The sequence below is a fragment of the Atta colombica genome, unplaced genomic scaffold (genome assembly GCF_001594045.1).
Source record: "Atta colombica isolate Treedump-2 unplaced genomic scaffold, Acol1.0 scaffold27, whole genome shotgun sequence".
NCBI classification, from domain to species: domain Eukaryota; kingdom Metazoa; phylum Arthropoda; class Insecta; order Hymenoptera; family Formicidae; genus Atta; species Atta colombica.
The window spans coordinates 2,551,080-2,568,053 of record NW_017259370.1 but is presented as its reverse complement, the minus strand read 5'-3'; the positions used below and the strand labels follow the sequence as shown (position 1 = coordinate 2,568,053).

The following is a 16,974-nucleotide window of genomic DNA, read 5'->3' as shown; positions in this document are numbered from 1 at the left end:
TATATATATATATCTATTATGGAACATGTCGGAATTATTCCGTTTTCTTTAGAAAACAATAGAAATCTAGGTAATAATTGAATAATTCCTATCGGAATCCATTCCAATCTTGTTCCATGATAGACCCTGTATATTTTAGCATTAGAGACTGAAAATTGCCAATTGAAGATTAAAATTGATAAGAACGAAACAGATTAAAATTAAAATTTCAAATTCTAATCTTCAATTTGCAATTTCCAATGCATAGTCTAATGTGATCTTAAAGTCTGTGTCACACTATGCATTGGAGACTGAGGATTATGAAGATTAGAGATCAAAATTCAACCAGGCAGATAATTTTAATCCATTTTGTTCTGATCGACTAGTTTCTAATCTTCACAATCATCGATCTAACTTACAATCATCGATCTTCAATGCGTAGTGCGACATGAGTTTAAAGCTCCTGTTTCCTCATCGCTGCTATCTCAGTTTGAGTGACGTTAGAAGCGAGAAAAAATTCTTGCAAAAGTTATATTTAAATAGAAATATTTTTTGATAAAGTAATATTTTTAATCAATATAAAAGATATTTTTAATGAATATAGAAAACTCTTTTTTTGTTTTGAAGAAAAAGTAAATCATATTTATTTCTGTGTATTATTAATTTGACTATTTGTGATCTGTGAACATAGCTTATTCATTTTTAATTATGCATTATTCATTTCCAGATATGTTATTTATTAATTAACAAAATAAAAGGGGAAGTTTTCGATATATTTTACAAGTTGATTCTTATGATCATAAGCGTTGTTTTATTGAAACATATTTTTATTTTAATCCAATTTTGAAAATTTTTTATTATGTATTTTCTCACTTCTGACGTCCAGTAAACAAGAATCTTAAAAAATGTGTGTAGCGAATAAGAAGTAATCGAATATTAATAAGAAGTAATCGAGATAGTCTCGACAGGTTTCAATTAAGATATCCTGACAAAAAAATTATTATATACGTATAGATTTTTTTTCGTTAAGCGAGACAAGCTGACTTAATAAAGTTGTCACACATGACAAAATTAAATGCTATCACTCAGTGATAGCAGTCCTTCCGCAAGTAATTCTAATACGTGCTAAGTTCGTACACATTGATACTCAAATAGATACTTGAGTTTCTATCTGCGAAGAAACCCACGATGTGAGCATTTCACGGTGGCCACTTTCTTCTTCCATCATATGTTTCGCGACTTCCAGATTCGCTGTGTACATATTGTACGCGCTTTTCTATTTAACAGTTTTCGATAGCTGTTTATAATGAATCGTTTGTTTGGTTGGCCCGATTTTTCGCGCTATCGTATCGTATGTAATATATCCTGCAAATATTAATTTGTCACTTTCAATAAAAACGCGCTACTGTAGAAAGTTATCGATAGCAATTTATGATTCAATACATAATGTCGATACCGTGTAATATGAAAAATAACATACTGTGAATATCAGCCGTCATATTTATAAATCAAATAAGAGAAACAATCCTATTTTTGATCAAAGTGGATGGTGATGCTTGGTGCATTTGCAAATATCTCCTTATACCTCGGCAGTCGAATTATAAGACGTGTCTGCACGAAATGAGACCCAATATCGCATATGAAAATGTACAAAAATACTATATAGTACATTGTAATTATAGATGTCCTTGATATTTTCGTATACAATATTTTTTTAGAATAAGGCTTCAGATTCGATTCCCGACTGATATTTTTTGCAATAAGTTCTTTGCAATCTTTTAAGATGTTTATTATTATCATTAAATTTTTATTATTATTTTATTATTAAATTGGCGATCAATGTAATTTGAAGCTGGATATTCCAACTTCATTTTATGACTGCGTTTCAACTCCGACAAATTGATTCAGCACGCAGTTTATGTAATTGCAAAATGTATTTGCAAATTTGCATATAAATATTGTCAAACATGCGCTTTGATCGAAAATAAGATCGAAAAGAGGATTTCATGATTTATTCTTATCGACCCTTATTCTGTAACTTTTAATAACAATGTCAATACCATTACATTGTCGTTGCGTAGCTTTTTTATCATGTATAAAATCTGCGCAACGAGAATGCATCAATAATGATACTATCGTTAAGAGTTACAGAATAAGAGATCTCTAATTTTACTTATAATTATTTATATTTTTATTTATATTATTATTATTGCACAGTTATGTTGTACTTTTTAATATATTCAGAAATAATAATTAATTAAAAAATTGCTTTGCTTTTTTTCACCTACTTTTACACCTACTTTTCTATCAATGCTGTATATAAATATTAATAAATTAATATAAAAATATGTATTTTAGATTTTAAAAAAATATTGAAACATTAAAAATTAATATTTAATTTATTTGTTGAAAAACTAATATTTTCTATTTTGAAGTCTATAAAATACCTCAAACTTTAAAATCTAAAGCATCAATCATTTTGCTTTTGGAAACAACTTTCGCTAATCAGATAAAAATTCGTGACAAACGCTAATAAACATTAATTTCATCTTCGTATTTTTAAGGCCATTCTATAACGGTACTGCTTTCGAGATTAACTCAAAAACGCAGAAACTAAATATAGTTATTTTATAGTCACTGATTCGAATAAAGAGGTTGAGTCTTCTCGCAGTCTCCGCAATTTATGTATCTGTCGGCGTCCACTTTACGGCAATTCACCGTAAAAGACTAGATTCATTACCAATCGTATAATTAATGAATCGACGTGCTTCGGTGCAAGTCTGGACCAGTGGATCAATTTCTACTTGCTCGCGAATCGTGCGAAGGCGAAACACGCGAAGCACACGTTGATGGATATGCATTTCTAACGACCCAGTTGTCATGTAGCACGGTCGCGTGTTGCGTTAATTAACAGAATTAGAGTTTCACGGGTAGATTGAAACTTAAGATCGACGTACGAGTCATTAGTTTGAAACGATCGAGATTGATCACTGCACCGTGAAAAAAAGTGAATATGTCGTGTATATATAAAAAAGAAAAAGCGAAGAGAAAAAGGTAGTGAAACCTTTCGAATTGAGAATATAGGCTCGTCACGGTATAAATGTACGATATATGGCTCTCTCTCTCCTCATATAAGTTCGATCAATGGACTAGGGGAAATATCGATAATATTGTAAACGCGTATACGTGAGAGTTCATTCGAAATCGGCACAGGGCGCGGCGAAGAAATGGAATCGGTCTGAAACAATCTAATCGAATTGACTTGATGGATCGTAAAGGTTCGCGTTCAATTCTATAGAATTGTGTGAACGCACATGATTTTCTCCGAGTATATCTTGAATGATCATTTTTTCCGGTTTTCTAATCAACGCGACGTATCGGTAAAAAGTAGCTTCGAGGATCTCTTTCGCTTGAATAAATTATTTGAGATCTTTCATTTTAATACATGGTCATGCCGACGGAATACTTCTGGTCGATAGCGCACGAATTTCAAGAGAAAGTAATTATATCAGGGATTGATGACGTGGAGGGATGGGTGTGGATACCTGTGTCAGACAGTGAGTTCGATGACCGTCGAAAGCAGATGGCTTCTTTTCGAATCACGCGAGAAGAAAGTTTTCTTCTTCTCTTCCATCATTCTCCTTCCTTCATTTCGAAACGATACAACGATCCATTCTTGAAAAGATAAATCGGATAAAACGTATTACACGGTAGGCACTTCTTACCAGTTCTTATGAAACGGCAACCGACCATGCCGCCTAGAAGTGCATGGGACCTTCTAATCGAGAACGGCATGCACGTAATAGTAACGGTAGCCAGAGATTCCACCTGCATGGCCTCTTCTCTGAACGATGATTCCGGATGTTTCGTAAGACGCATCGATATCTGGCCGGATTCTGTTCAACTACGCCAGATATCTACGTGTGCCGTAAATCAATGGCTTCCTTAATAATCGCGAACGTACAGTTTCGCGGTCCGTTGAATCGACGATTTTTCGCGTCGAAAGTGGAAAGTCGCGCACCCACCGGCAGTCCTTTCGTTCAGATCGTAAATTCTTCATCGGCGTTCATCCCGCAATGCATAAGGTCATGTACGACGTCGAAACAATCACATTTAACTGCTCGAGGACACTCCCATGTTACGGATTTTTCACGCTTTCCTCCACTGGTCGAGCGGATAACAGCTAATTCTATCTTCTATCCTGAACTTAACTTTCCAAGTCTGATTTTTTATCGGATCGCAAAAAGACTTGGTCTATCACGAGTATCATTATTGGGATTACGTGTATAAAGTATAATGACGTAGAATACTCGAGATTACCCTGGTGAAAATTTTTCTCAGAATTTTTCAGAATTTCTATATAATTTTATAACTTTCTCACACTTTTTATACGAATTATAACATTTTTCAGAAATACTCAGAAATATTCGGAAAGTTTACATCTTCTCTTAGAATTTTTTATACAAGTGAATTTTGAAATATTTTGAAATTTCTCATCCTATTAATTTGTAAAAAATATTTTTTAATTTTTTAGATTTTATAATATTTTATCAGAAATTATATTTACAAAAAATCTTAGAAATCTTACGATATTTCATAATTAACATACATGAAAAATTCTGAGAAAAGATGTAAATTTTCTAATTCGTATAAAAATTATGAGAAAAATTTTCACCAGGACGAAAAATACTATGCAGAGAATAATTACGTGAATAATTAATTATGTGTTTCAAGAATTATTCATCACAAACATTACATTATTATATATTTATTCAAAATATATTCTGAATTTTCTAGTATTTTAATCAAGATTATTACATTATACAAGATTAAAACAAATTCAATTTGCTTATTATATGTCGTATTATATTCGTTATAAAGTAGTTTCTTCGCTTCAGTTTTATAATATTTTTCAAAAGAAAATAAATATTGCTTCTTTTGAACACGTAATAATAAGTATTTTAAAATTTCTGATAAGTATATTTTAAGATTATTATCAAGAAAATATTTTTTGTTAAAGATAACCGTTACTTAAAAGGAAGAAAGTAAATTGAATAATCTTTTCTCAGCAATAATATTTTTCTGTGTACATCCTTTGTCTAGTAGACGATCTTTCAAGAACGGTCAAAGAGGAAAATAGTAGAGTTTCTACAATAATCTCAGAAAAGGAGATAGAAATCTCAGTAACAGGCTAACCAATTATCGACCTCGAACCAATTTAGATTGATGAATACTTCTGTACTTGGGCTAAAATAACTGTTTCTGTAGAGACGTGGTCCTTCGACGGAGACTCCAACTTTCACTCTGAGCGATATGATACGGCCTATCGCGCCGCGGTAATACATTTATTGCGTTCGTTTAATTGCATTCGAGCGCATTCAGTTTATCTTCTCTTGCCATGTCAGATTTATGAGTTACTCAACGCCAAGGACTCGTTGTATAATCGGTACATACTTGGTGACATCGCCGAGACACGCTTTCACGTTTCCCATTTCCGCGTTTCTGTATCTCGTAAATTCAAAATGTGGGAGATGAGATATCTCAGTAATCGTGATAAGCCAACGACGAGAGAACATGATTACATGTGAAAAAGTAAGTCAAAAATGAAATAGATTTTATCGATCGGTTGCGCAATTCTTGGGAAATACAACTTCGGACACGGAAAATAGCGCTTTTCTGCTTGTTTTTACATGTATTGTTTCTGCTGAATATGATTGTCAGATGTGAAATCGTCAACTAAGATCAAAATTGATTAGGGTATATCTTCAGATCTAAATTAACTTCTCGGGTATCATAGATCTTGAGTATCATAGATCCATAAATCTAACAATTTTCCTTGCTTATTATAGGATGTCGTTTGTCCGAGTCTGAGATAAATAAATTTGTGTCGGAAATATAATGATGATAATCATGATAATTTAATGACAATATACTTAACTTTTCTTCAGATCTTTCAATCAAAACTTCGATGTAGTACAAGATTACATTATATTAGAAATCGATTCTTCTAAAAAAATTTTCAGGACTGTTATTACTTGTTATAACATTGCAATTTCCAACATAGTATATCTTTGCAAATGACATTTAAACAGAATTCTGCCAGGAATCTGTTAAAAATTTATCATCAATGAGGCTATTAACAGTCTTGAGGAATCTTCTAATGACTATAATTTCTATAAATGAGCACATTTCTAATATGAGCACATTGAAAAAAAATTTAATAGCTATAATAGCTGCGAAATGTTGAGTGAAGTAATTCTAATCAAATATTCAGTTAATATAACCAAAAATAATTTTACTTTCTTAAATATTTAGTAAGTATTACCAAATGATTGATTATATCATTATATTTAGAAAATTATTTTTTGTTACATTAATCGAATATATATTATTTGGAATTATTTCACTTAATATTTAGTTATCAGTCTCTTTTTTTCAGTGTATTAATTCAGTGCAAAATATGTTGCTTAATCAAAGATTTCTTTTTTTGAAATTTTAGAAAAACCTCAAATTGAAGAATTCAAAATTAAAAGAATATTAAAAGTTTAAGAATATGTCGTATGCAATTTCTTTAAGAGCGTGAGAAGAGCTATTATCTTAAGCGCGAGGAAACGTTGTTATTTTGTATTACGTGTGCATATAATTAATGCAAATTTACAAGCGCGCTTTTCCTGCGTTCGATATGTTCATAGGAAGTTTCACAGTCGATGTTATACGGTGAGAAAAATGCGGCCAGGCGTGTTGCCACTCGGGCGATGTTGCGTCAAACCGATTCGTCGTAATCCAGCACAAAAGCCGAGGCTGCAGTCTGTAACTGACGGCAGTCTCTTAATGCCTGTCACGCCGCGGCAAGAGTACACCGAGGTAAAACAAGTTCACGAGCGTTGCGCATCCTCGACATACTGCCGAGTGAAAGTGCCGCCTGCTCTCGAGGTTTCTTCTTCCTCATCTTCTGACTACTTCCACCGCGCCAGCAGTTATTGCGAGCCGGATCAACGAGTTCTCTCACGCTGTTTCCCTACTCCGATCGCGCACGGCGTGAAAAGAAGCGTCTCTTCGATTAACGCGACAGGTTTCTTGATGTCCCTTTTGTCGTGCTTTGTTTGATTCATTTGTAATAAATTTTGTTGAGCACGGAGAAACATGTTTGGTTGAATAATTGGAATTCTGATGGAAAATGAACGATCCAGAATTCTGGTTAAGTCTATTAAATTTTTAGTTAACTCTACTAAAAAATTCTAGTAGATTTAACCAGAATTCTGAATCGTTCATTTTCCACTCTAGAATTTTAGTTAATTCAATTAAACATTTTTTTCCGTGATTTTATTTTGAAACATTCATTGACTTTGAGACTTGTAGTGGAACGATATTAATTATATTTATATATAAACTATAAACAAATTATATTGCTGAAATATCTAAAAATTTAGCAGATACAGATTGAAATTAATTATATTTTTAATAAAATTATTTTCAAACATAAATCTAATTGAATTTTTAATTTTTTGTGTATCAACTTCTAGTTTTTACTTTCGATCGACTTTCTACTTCGTGTTTTTCTTATTATTTAAAAAATTTTTAGAGCATTAATTTTACATCATTAAAATTGTTTTTTCCATGTATCTATAAGGCTCCGTTAATTGTAATTTATTATTGATTTATGTAATACACGACATAAGAATCCAATGATAATGACAAAGATACATGACAAAGTTAATTACATTGTTTGAAAATCGGTTATTTTTAATGACATTCTGAATGAAGTAGGACTTAATAGATGTCAAGATCTGGAAAATGATTATAATAATTGAGACTCGACTATCTCAATTTGATTATCATTGTGAATCAATTAACTTTACAATTATTAATGTTTGTTATTATGTATTTAATTGAATCTGTTCTGTTTATCAAACATTCAGTTGACATTCAATTTCGCTAGCATGCTACTTAAAAACTATATCTAATAGAACGGAATTGGAACAACTTTTGATTCTTAATTAAACTTTCATCGACATTTTAATAACTCAAATATTATTTTAATTTTTATAGCACAGAATTTTAATCCAATGAGATGCATGGCTCGTCTCATTGAATAATATTAATATAACGTGAAATCCGAGGTTTCGTTTGCAATAGCTATCTTCTATCGCGCATTTGTGTTGTCAATTCAGCATTGCAGCTATTTTGTAGGCGGTGAAACTCGTGTTGTAGTCTCCGCAATGGAAAATGACGGGTCAGGAGTTCGCCATGCGAAAATGTCCGTAATCAAAGATTCACGATAGCCAAATATGAAATCCCGAGATCCTTTTAACAACTAGTTGTAGGACGGTCTCTCACGAGGATAACGTCTTCCTACTCGTATGATAGTTTCTTTCCTAGCGCATATATACATATTTATGTGGGTTTCAACTTTTTCGCCGTTGATTAATTAGCATTTCTGCAATTGCGTGCGGTGGGGAGTTACTTAACATGTATCTATAAATCCATCACGGTGGTGACTGCCATGTGTCTAAGGTGGGGACTTCTCAAAGTCGGCGAGTTTCGAAAGTAAAACCAACGTCAAAAGCACTCACGATATGAATCAGTTCTAGGTCGTTATTAAAAAATACGACATCTGTAAATCCCTTGCGTTTGTATATACGACTTGGAAATTAATGGGAAACCGGATTAACACAGGGTATATGCTTGTAATATCGGGAGGATGCTGGTTACGAGTTTAGAAAGTTCCCAAAGTTGTCTAGCCGTTGGTATGCGTCGTGCCACTTCGTCATTTTTACTGTCAATGCTCAGCAAGTTTATAGTCGCGGAGATGGGATATAATTCGGTGTGTATGCGATTCGAAGTGAACAAAAGGTCTTATGAACATTCTAATGATCTTACGCCTCCGCCGTGTTCACGCAATACATATACTCTCATTTCTAAAGAGATTACGAACAAGGGAACTTCTCGAAGTGTCAAATATTGATTCTAATGAAACTTTCTTTATATATAAGTTACGTGAACAGATGAATTTAAAAATAGTTGCGACCCAAAAATAGTTTCAAAGGGTATAATCATCCCTTATATTCTCTAAGGCCGGAATCAGAGATTGAAAATTGAAATTTGACTAATAAGGACAAAAAAATTTTAGCTCTGTTTATTTTGATTGGTCAAATTTTAATTTTTCAATATTCAATTTCAATCTTCAATGCATAGTCTGATTCTGGCCTAAAACTTTTATGCTCAAATGTCTTCACTTTCAGATAAGTTGCGGATAACTTTATCCAGATATCTCCGTTGTAATCTGGGAGATATCTCCTGAAGTTATCTAAAGGTAAAGAAATTGGGCATTAGAGTGAATTGTCACAAAGAGTGAAATCTCTCACCTTTAAAGATTAAAAATTGAATTATTCTTTTTCAAGATTTTCAAGAGTCTACTCGATTTCTGATTAAATCTACCAGAATTATAGTACATTTAATCAGGAAATTCTGAATGTTGGTTATTTTAACTAAAATTTTAGTAGATTTAATCAGAATTCTGGATCGTTCATTTTCCATCAGAATTCCAGTTAATTTAATCAAACCTTTTTCTCTGTGTACATTTATACAAAATATCTGTTTTTTATTCCTGCATTAGATGATTTTGTAGTAGATCTATCTTTCTCGCTTTCACCAAATATCAAACATATATCTATCTTACTTAAATTCCAAAAGTGTATACTAGTTCAGCCACAGAAAACAGATAAAGATTAAAATCAGAATTGGATTCATAAAGTTGTCTTGGAAGTCAAATTAATCATCCAGGCGAGATCGTACAAAAGAAAGAGTACAGGCTTGGGACAATTTTGCTGCGTCATAGCAGCAACGTTAAACGTGGCAGTTTCCCGTTTTATTATGTGTAAATTACGGGATGGTTTACAGGCGTTTAATAGACTTTCCCCTTCTGGGCAAAAGTACCAGCAGTTATAAGTGGGCATGTTGCGCGATGAATACGTAATTTGATAATTCTTCACGTTTACATCGTTGACTTCAACGTGTCGTTCCGTTGTTTCCTCCGGGTGTGGTAACTTTCTTTGAACAAATGTCAGAGGTACAGTTCTCGTGTAACATAATACAACGTTAGCGCTTAATTCTTTTTTTCTTTGTTTATGCACATTTAACGCTTAGAGCTGATAAATTTATTGAGGTATTTTCTCTGATTGACAGTTGGCAGGGAATTATGGTTGACAGTATTCTTGAATAAATTTTCTCCTTCTTCATCATTTTACGACCCGACGGAATTTTCTCGACGCGCATGCGACGCATCATACTGAAGCTCCCACCGCAGCAATTTGACGAATTGGGGTGAAAGTTCAAAACCTGCAAATCGCTTCCTATAGATAGCTCGTGGCCTTTCCAGGGCGTAGTCGTTCGTGCTGTCTAGATGGATTACGTTGCAGATCCATTAGAATAAATTCTGCATAAAATCGACAGATCGTGCGATCCTTCGATTAAAATAGCATCCGAACACTGTTTTGATAATGAATGATCAAACATTATCACGATTATCCGACATTATTCGAAAAATCTCTTGTATTATTCATCGTCTATACGTGTCTTTATGGAAACGTGACTATTAAATGTAAAAGCATCATCAAAGGCAGTACTTTCCCAAATTGTCCGTTGATAACTACCTAAGATGGCGTGAAAATAACTATAGGCGTCAAAGTCAAGATGATTATTGTGAATCAATTGATAGAAAAAATTTATCCGCTATATTATTCGCTATTCATTCTCCAAAAGACAGTATTGAACATAACGTAAAAACGAGTGTCCATCATTAACTTCAATTCTCACAAAACCTTAAAAACAAAAGGAGCATAGAGAAAATTTCTTGAGCACTTTCGATATATTTACTTTTACTTTCATATAATTTAATATCGTGAGAACGTGAAACGTCCCAAAGCTATATTAGTGCTAGATGTTACTCGTCAATACTAGTATGCAATAAAACTGATGATACTTTGAAAATTTTATGAGAGTTAAGATGAAGCACGTTCACGAAGAACTTGAGCGCTTTTTATGAATAGTCATCAACGCGCTGGATTTCGATTATTTACAGTAATATAACAAAGCTTTGAGGCATCCATCCGAGTTTCTCTCCACTTAAATATCAAAGTTTATTCCCAAGAGCCGCGCATATGCTTTATACATGTGCGTAATTAAAGATACGCGCTTCTAATTGCATTCGAGTACAACAGAAACATAATGGAATCCCCGCCGAGTTCTCGCGTTTATCGTTTCCTTCCTCTTCGGTACTCGTCTCCTTTACCTCTTAACTCATCGAATTACTATCCTAATGTGTGACAAGTAAAACTTTTACTTGTAAGATTAACTTTAATCTCGGTTTTATTTATCCTTTATCTTTTTCTTGTAAAAATTAGAAAAAGATAAACAATGAGCTAAACTGAGATTAAACTTAACATAAGATTAACCTTAATCTTGATAATCAATGTAAAATTAACTTTAATCTTGGTTAAATTTATTCTCCATCTTTTTCTAATTCTTATAATAGAATTAAAAAAAATAAACAATAATAATAAGTTAAATAGCGAAATTAAAATCAATCTTACGTTGGTGGAACCGAACTTAACAAAATTGACAAAATTCTAAAAATGTATTTTTTTTACTTAGTAATATTATAATATATATAATACATAATATTAAAAAAACTTTTATATAATTTGCAAAATAATAAGAAAAGCTTACCTGTTATATTCATTACTGTACACAATTTTCAATTTTCCAAGAATATATATGTATGCGTGTGAATTTAATTATGCATGCCTTTTCGGCAGATGTATACGTGTGTTCTCGCGTAATTACATAAAATATGCAAATCGCCGGTCTCGCTTGTACGGCTCGAAAGCCATAGATACGTGTTTACCATGTTTTTAGGAGGAGAAAATCGCCTACGGGCCGTTGTGAATCTTCCACTTCATAACGGAATTCACGGAGATAGACTGAGGCGGACAGAGACTTTAGCTTTCAATCTCTCTCGAATCAATACGGTGAAACCCAGTCATAAATGTCCATTTTTATGTCATCAAAATCTCGTCAATATCATCGCATTTAATCAATTCTGCTACTGGTTTATCTCTTCCCTAATGATGCATTTAACTTCGATAGTGATTGAAGAAATCGATCTATTAGCGACTTATAGAGGCAAATTTTGCTACAATAATTTAACGTAATCGCACAATTAAAAAAGCATCGAGACTTAATAATTATTAATAAACGTCATCTACATAACGTCATCTGCATTGTCTCAATATTTTATTATAATGTTGCAGGTAGCCATAACAATTTTAGTAGCAGCAGCCTGCCTCAGTCTGGCTAGGTCTCAGAAATCTGAGACCTTGGCTAAGACTCTCGAAATTCCACCGCCTCCAGTAAAACTCGACAAAAACTTGAGGCAAGCGTTGCTGAAAGCGCTGACGGAACTAGAAGCTGAATCTGCGGAGCACCGAAAGGATGAAGACGAAAAAACGCTCATTATGACTATAGAAAAATCTTTCGATGAAGTGGTGAAGAAGAATCTAAATAAGAATATTGGCGTGATACCGAAAGGTTCCTTTTCATTCGATAATTTTCCAGGAGACGAGGAAACCCTCAATGAGGAAAAACTGCAAAATTCGAGCTTTCTCGAATCAAAGAGGTACGTTCCCTCGAGTTCGTCGGGGATGATAGAAAAGGCGAGTCACGACGACGCCAGAAGCTACCATGTGCAGAATGTGGGTCTGTCTGATAAAAGTACAACGCCTCGAACTGAATCTATACAGGATTCTTTAGAAATAAAGAAAATTTCCGCGAACTCGCCCACGATTAGCAAGATTGATAGTATCACGTTGAAACCGATTACGCAATTATCAGAGAGCTTGGCGCAAAGCGCCAGCAGCGGAATTACCAGCGCCAGTGCGCTAATCGCACCAAAACCGACCGCATCTAGTCCAACAGCTCCGCTTAGCAATGTTACTTCATCTTTTAGCGCTAATAAGGAAAAATCTAAGGCAGAGGAAGTGAAAATACTCCAAGCGCCTCTGGTAGCGGCCTTTACGGTGCAACAAGATGAACTTGGTATACCGAAGAGTGTTGTGCCAATTTACAGACAATCAGGCGATGGACAGGCTCTGACTCTTCAGGAACAGTTGGAGTTCAAGCAGAAATTACTGGAGCAACAGTTGGTAGAGTTGCAACAACAACAGATCCAACAAACGCAATTTCTCATCAGGCAACGTCAACTTTATGAACAGCAGTTGAGACAGAAGCAGCAGCAGCAACAACAGCAGCAGCAGCAGCAGCAACAGCAATTATATCTTCAAGAACAGGCTAGAATCAAACACTTGGAGGAACAGACTAAAATCAAACAATTGGAGGAGCAGCGTTTGAAACAGCTGGAGGAGCAAAGGATTTATCGTTTGCATCAGCACAATCAGTTTCCATTGCTGCAAAAACCGCACGTCTTCGAACAATCGAATGTATTGTCGCTTCAGCCACCTCTGGAACCTACCATTCATCTTCAACCGAGCTTATCTCTAGAAGTTCCCAGCATCGCGGCGCCTCCATTATTCCGCACGAACTATCAGGAGCAATTACATTTCCAACAATTCCGTCAGCAACCTCAACCACAAGTCCAACTTCAACAATCACAGCCTCAACTTCAGCATCAGCAGCGACAGAATTTCGTTTCATTTTCTACCACGAGTGACTTCCAGCCACCCGTAGCATCGGCCACCAGATTTAACAGACAAGAGGCCTTTAATGCAGTCGGCAATTTTGGTTTTAATCTGGATAACAAGCAACCGCCTCCGTCAAGGAACGCGGTCAATTTCAACGTGATACCAAGGAATCCTAATACGTTCGTTTATAATCCTTATCTGCAGTTCAAGCAGATCCCAAGAGCGCAAACGCCCGCCAAGCAGATCCAGCGTTTGCTTTATCAGTCAGGAGTCGCTGGCGATTTAGGAAATGTACAGGGCCAAGGTAGCGAGGACCTCAACATCGTGTCTAAGGTACTAGCGCTAAATGTTGGCGCGTTGCCCACACACAACAAGAACTATCAATATATTACGAATAATCGCGGCAAATTGAGCAGCGCGTGAATAGACAGATAAACGTATCGATGTAAAACTTCGACGAGTCGTGTAAAATCACTACAAGACGATATTAGCAAGGTGAAATCGAGCTCTCTCTTTTTCTCTCTGTCTCTTCGATCTTCCTCTCATGTTTGTTTCTTATGATCCTTATTCGTTTCTTTCTATCTTCACCTATTCTTATATAAGTCCTTTAATTTCTCAAACCTTTGATGGCATTGATATACACATACAAACTGGTGACAAAGTCAATACATATACATATACATACATATATACATGTATACATAGAGAACATAGTTATTTATAGCGAGAGGACGCAGGATGACTTGGTAAGTTCAATAGTACGTATACGCGAGTCATGACGATAGTAACCTTGAATACCAATATCCAAGTGAAATCGAATCGTTGCGAATCGTTTTGCCCTCGGTGAGTTACCTCCGCGAAATTTTACTCTCTGTCATATTTCGACGATAGATGCGTGAGACAAACATAATAGAATAGCGGCTTCAGGGAGGGAAAAGAATTGGCATAACGAGGAAGTTATTCTCTTAGCGAGAATATAACGGTATTAATTACGATTGTATGTATTTTACAACAAGGGCCTGCCAATGTAACGGCGTATCCGATTATGCAAGTTCGCATTTAATTTGCGACGTAAACACTGTACATAATTGTGTGACTCCAGCTCCACTTCCTTATCCATTTTGATTTTCTCTTCCATTCTTGATACGACGCCCGCGACGTGAGCACTGTCAGTTTCGTTGATAATAGCAAGAACACTCTCAACGACAGAGAACGCGAAGAAGCACGTAATCATAAAACGTAACCGTAGCAATAAGCATATTTATGTTAACAGGAGGAGGATTAATCTATGCGCTTAACATGACATGAAAGAAGACGAAAATCTCGCCGGACTCGCATTAATTATTACGTTTCACTTGGATTTGATCATAATTAAGTTTAAGAAAGAAAAATGTCTCGTAATTTAGTCTCGACTCGCAAATTTCCCAAAGCCATTTACAATATTTGTCAAGTTAAATAGCTCCATAATGTTATATATTATCGCTTATGCCAAATTTCTACTAATATGTGCACCTAATGGATTATTTGTAATATTTATATTCTAAAAAAAATTTCGTATAATATACACAATAAAAGATATTTTGTATTTGTTTTGGAAGCGGTCTCCATTCGAGTCTTTGTTAAAATTTTGTATGGAATTTTTAATACATTTGAATGTTAATTTAATATAATGTAATTATATATTATTTAAATATTTTTTGTTAAATTGTTTTCCAATATTTCTTAATGTCAAAGTAACACAATTTATGAGTGATGAGAGAATAAACAAAATAATGTATAAGATGATAAAAATAATATATTAAAATATTTAAAACGTAAATTCTAAAATAACATGAGAAAATATTAGTATATTTTAAATAAATAAAACACGTGTAAATTTATAAATATATATATATATTACAAATATTAATTTTACGGAAAAAAAAAGCTTTCCTAATTTGCTTATAAATTGTGCCACTTATTAATACCTTTTCTGTGTTAATTTTTACAATATGTGTGTTACTTTCTAACATATTCATCTTATGTTAAATTAACACAAAAAGAGTAGACCGTTTGGAAGGCACATGTAAGATATGTTAAATTGAACATAAATTTTCCAACTATGTAATTAATTCGTATGATTACTTGCTCAGTTAAATTTCCCTAGAGAAAAAGCCAAATCCAAGTTCATCAAAGATCAAAACTCTATTGATTAGCATTGACGTTTTACAATATAGCCTATGTGTATATTGTTCGAATTAGTTTTAACAAGACGCACACATACATGCATTAATGCATACGAAGGTACACACGGAGAGCTCGTTCAGGATCAGGGGTCTCGCGAAGTCGTGCATCGAGCCGCGCATCGGGATTGAAAATGCTTCTTCGACTGTAAATAAACTTTCCCCGGCGGGCACCACACAATGCCGACGAGGAAGCCGCCGACGCGAGAGACACATCTCTCGCGTATATATACGTGTATGTCCTCAATTTCACAAACGTTTGGCACAGATCCGTGATTTCACCCGACGGGCGAATCTCGTGGGACATCGGCATCTCTCTTTTTTTTTGTTTTACTAAAAAGTTTATTTAAACTTATAAGTAATCACATTATCAAATATCTTTTCGATATCATTATAATTATCAAGCAAAAAGATCATTAGAATTTTTCTCGTTATCTCCTACATGATATGCATTTTTTTTTATTCGTATTGGAAAGAATGCATTTTGCTATTCTCTTTCTTCTAAATTCTCTCTCTTAAAAAATCTGATAACATCTGCATGAATCATTTCCGCAACTCTATTTATTAGTTCGATTTGATGTTCGAGCGTTATTACATGTAACGCTACATAAATCTTTAGTATTGCGCTGAGTAACGATAAATCCGCCTTGATTAAAGATTTAAGCTTTGTCTCGAAACTGAAATTGATGTTGGATGCGATGCACCTTCGGCGAGAGTGACTGCGTGAGCGAAAGTTGATGGTGATTCGTTCATAAATGCGAGTCCTTTACAAGCGCGAGCTGCGGCTTGCGCGACTGAATGTAACATTAAAATAACGTAAAATTAAAATAACATTAAAATAAAGTATAAGATAGCGTTAGATATAATCTCGATATAATTTGCTTATAATTTATCTGATGCTGGATTGTACGAATTCTTGTGTATAAATGTTAATAAACTAATTTGTTTAAAAGAACGGTCATTTTATTTTGTAAATCAAGAATTGTAAAAATATAAAAACTTTATTAAAACATATATAATAAATATATATATGTTAGAAAAATTTTAATTAAAAAATCATATTAATATTAAAATAT

General features: G+C 34.0%; 1 protein-coding gene across 1 annotated transcript; it reads left to right on the top strand.

The window, feature by feature from the left end:
• Positions 1 to 12,281: 12,281 nt before the first annotated feature.
• LOC108689442 (putative mediator of RNA polymerase II transcription subunit 12) lies at positions 12,282 to 14,099 on the top strand. The gene has a single exon (XM_018196200.1). The coding sequence runs from the start codon at positions 12,282 to 12,284 to the stop codon at positions 14,097 to 14,099; it is 1,818 nt and encodes a 605-aa protein (XP_018051689.1).
• Positions 14,100 to 16,974: the final 2,875 nt, after the last annotated feature.

Coding starts and splice junctions, on each gene's coding strand:
- LOC108689442 (XM_018196200.1), top strand. CDS start 12,282: ATGTTGCAGGTAGCCATAACAATTTTAGTAGCAGCAGCCTGCCTCAGT.